The sequence below is a fragment of the Octopus bimaculoides genome, chromosome 2, assembly GCF_001194135.2.
Source record: "Octopus bimaculoides isolate UCB-OBI-ISO-001 chromosome 2, ASM119413v2, whole genome shotgun sequence".
Lineage (NCBI taxonomy): Eukaryota > Metazoa > Mollusca > Cephalopoda > Octopoda > Octopodidae > Octopus > Octopus bimaculoides.
Genome location: NC_068982.1, coordinates 186,024,690 through 186,026,609, shown reverse-complemented (window position 1 = coordinate 186,026,609; position 1,920 = coordinate 186,024,690). Strand labels below are relative to the sequence as shown.

The 1,920-nt window shown below is 37.6% G+C and overlaps 1 protein-coding gene across 1 annotated transcript in view; it reads right to left on the bottom strand.

Moving 5' to 3' along the window:
- The window catches only part of LOC106867245 (uncharacterized), an 18,881-nt gene that overhangs the window by 6,663 nt on the left and 10,298 nt on the right, over nt 1-1,920 (bottom strand). Inside the window, exon 2 of the mRNA XM_014912058.2 lies at nt 1,232-1,622. Within this exon, the coding sequence (XP_014767544.1) occupies nt 1,232-1,622 (391 nt within the window). The remainder of the gene's footprint in view (nt 1-1,231; nt 1,623-1,920) is intronic.

The following is a 1,920-nucleotide window of genomic DNA, read 5'->3' as shown; positions in this document are numbered from 1 at the left end:
CTTAGCTAATTACCTAGACTTAACCAATTTATTGATATTACTTGTAGCAGGGCAATTAGTTTAATTATTCGTTGACTTTATTTATTTTGTGTTTAAGAGAAGCGGAAACTTGACGAAAATTAGGTAAATATAACCTTCCCAGAACCACAAAACAGAAATTCAAAGAAAACAAACCGTGGTCTTTGTTAAAAAATTGTAATATTTTGGATGGAAGAAGGCAGCGAGCTGGCAGAGTGGTTAGCACGCCGGTCGAAATACTTAGCGGTATTTCGTCTGCCGCTACGTTCTGAGTTCAAATTCCACCGAGGTCGACTTTACCTTTCATCCTTTCAGGGTTGATAAATTAAGAACCAATTACGCACTGGGATCAATGTAATCGACTTAATCCCTTTGTCTGTCCTTGTTTGTCCCCTCTATGTTTAGCCGCTTGTGGGCAGTAAAGAAATAAGAAACGTTAGCTACTGGTAGGAAAAAAACAAGAACAACGAACCTGTAGTAGAATTTAAATGCCTGCTCTAAGACCAAGTCTTCGGTGGAGCCTGAGACTTGATGGTGATGTGCTTGTGATAATTTTTTGTGATGTTTCTGTTATGACGATAATGGTAAGTACTGGTTGTATGCAATAACAGCAACAATGAAATTCTAGTATAATTTAAATGCCAACTCTAAAACGAAGTCTTCGGTGGTACCCTAAGCTTGATGGTAACATGTTTATAATAATTATTAAACATTTTTAAAGCACACATACAAGAGGCACTCAGGACTATCAATCGGGTGAGCCCTAAACTTATGTACCCTCTTAAATTATGAGTCCCATTAAATTATGTGAGCACTTAACATTAAATTATGTGAGCAAGTCAACGAGGGAGCCTCTACGTCTTTGCTTGATCTGCTAAAAATATAAGCTGAGTCACTCTCAAATCATATCTTGCTACTGTCTTAGAGAAGGACACGCTGGATAAGAAGCCTTGAGTGCTATTTAAAAAGAAAAGAAAAAGATGCGATAGCCACGACTAGATTGCCTTTGATCGTAGACTTGCTTGATAAGGGCTGACCTCGGGCTAAATAACAACAATAACAATAATTGTTTGTGTATGTATTTGTATACATATGTGCATGTGCGTGAACATGTATGGGCGTACATCATATGTGTATGCGTGTGTGCGTGAGCATGCAACAGCAGAAAAGAACTTCTGAGATGAAGCTGCGGTAACCAAGAACTTTGTCTTACCTCCGAGGGCCTTGATTACTTTAAGAGATGCTATCTGTAATTCAACCTGTTCATTGGTTTTAGTTTGTAATGAAGTAGGACAGGTTGGGGAAGAGGGAGACGGGGTCAAAGCAACAGAAGTGGAAGAAGGGGAACTTGGAGATGCCGGCCTCTTATTTGGCAAACATTCGGCAAACACCAAGAATATTTTACTATAAGGAAGATGTCGAAGACTGTCCTGTCCCTCGACAGCCATAAACGGCCGCACTGCGAGACGAATGTTGTCCAGCTGTTTAACGAGGGTTTCCATTAATGTGGCGTAGATATTTTCACTCTCCTTCTTAAACATTATTACGCAAACTTCATTACGCAGAGAAATTCCATGTTTGGGGGAAAAGTTCAAGACACCATTCTGAAAGTACAAAACAAAATAAAGGGTCACCTAGTGCATTTATTATTATTATTGATGTTGTTGTTGTTGTTGCTGCTTTAATGGAAGACGGTCTGTAAAAATTATTACTTAGTGTGTGTATGTGTGTGTGCGTGCATAAAATAAATACTATGTATGTATTGATGTTGGCTAAACATATGTGTAAATGATTAAATGGTCCCATAGATATACTAATGTTGTTATTGATGTATGTATACATGCATACATACATACATACGTATATATATGCGTGTATATATATATATATATATATATATAT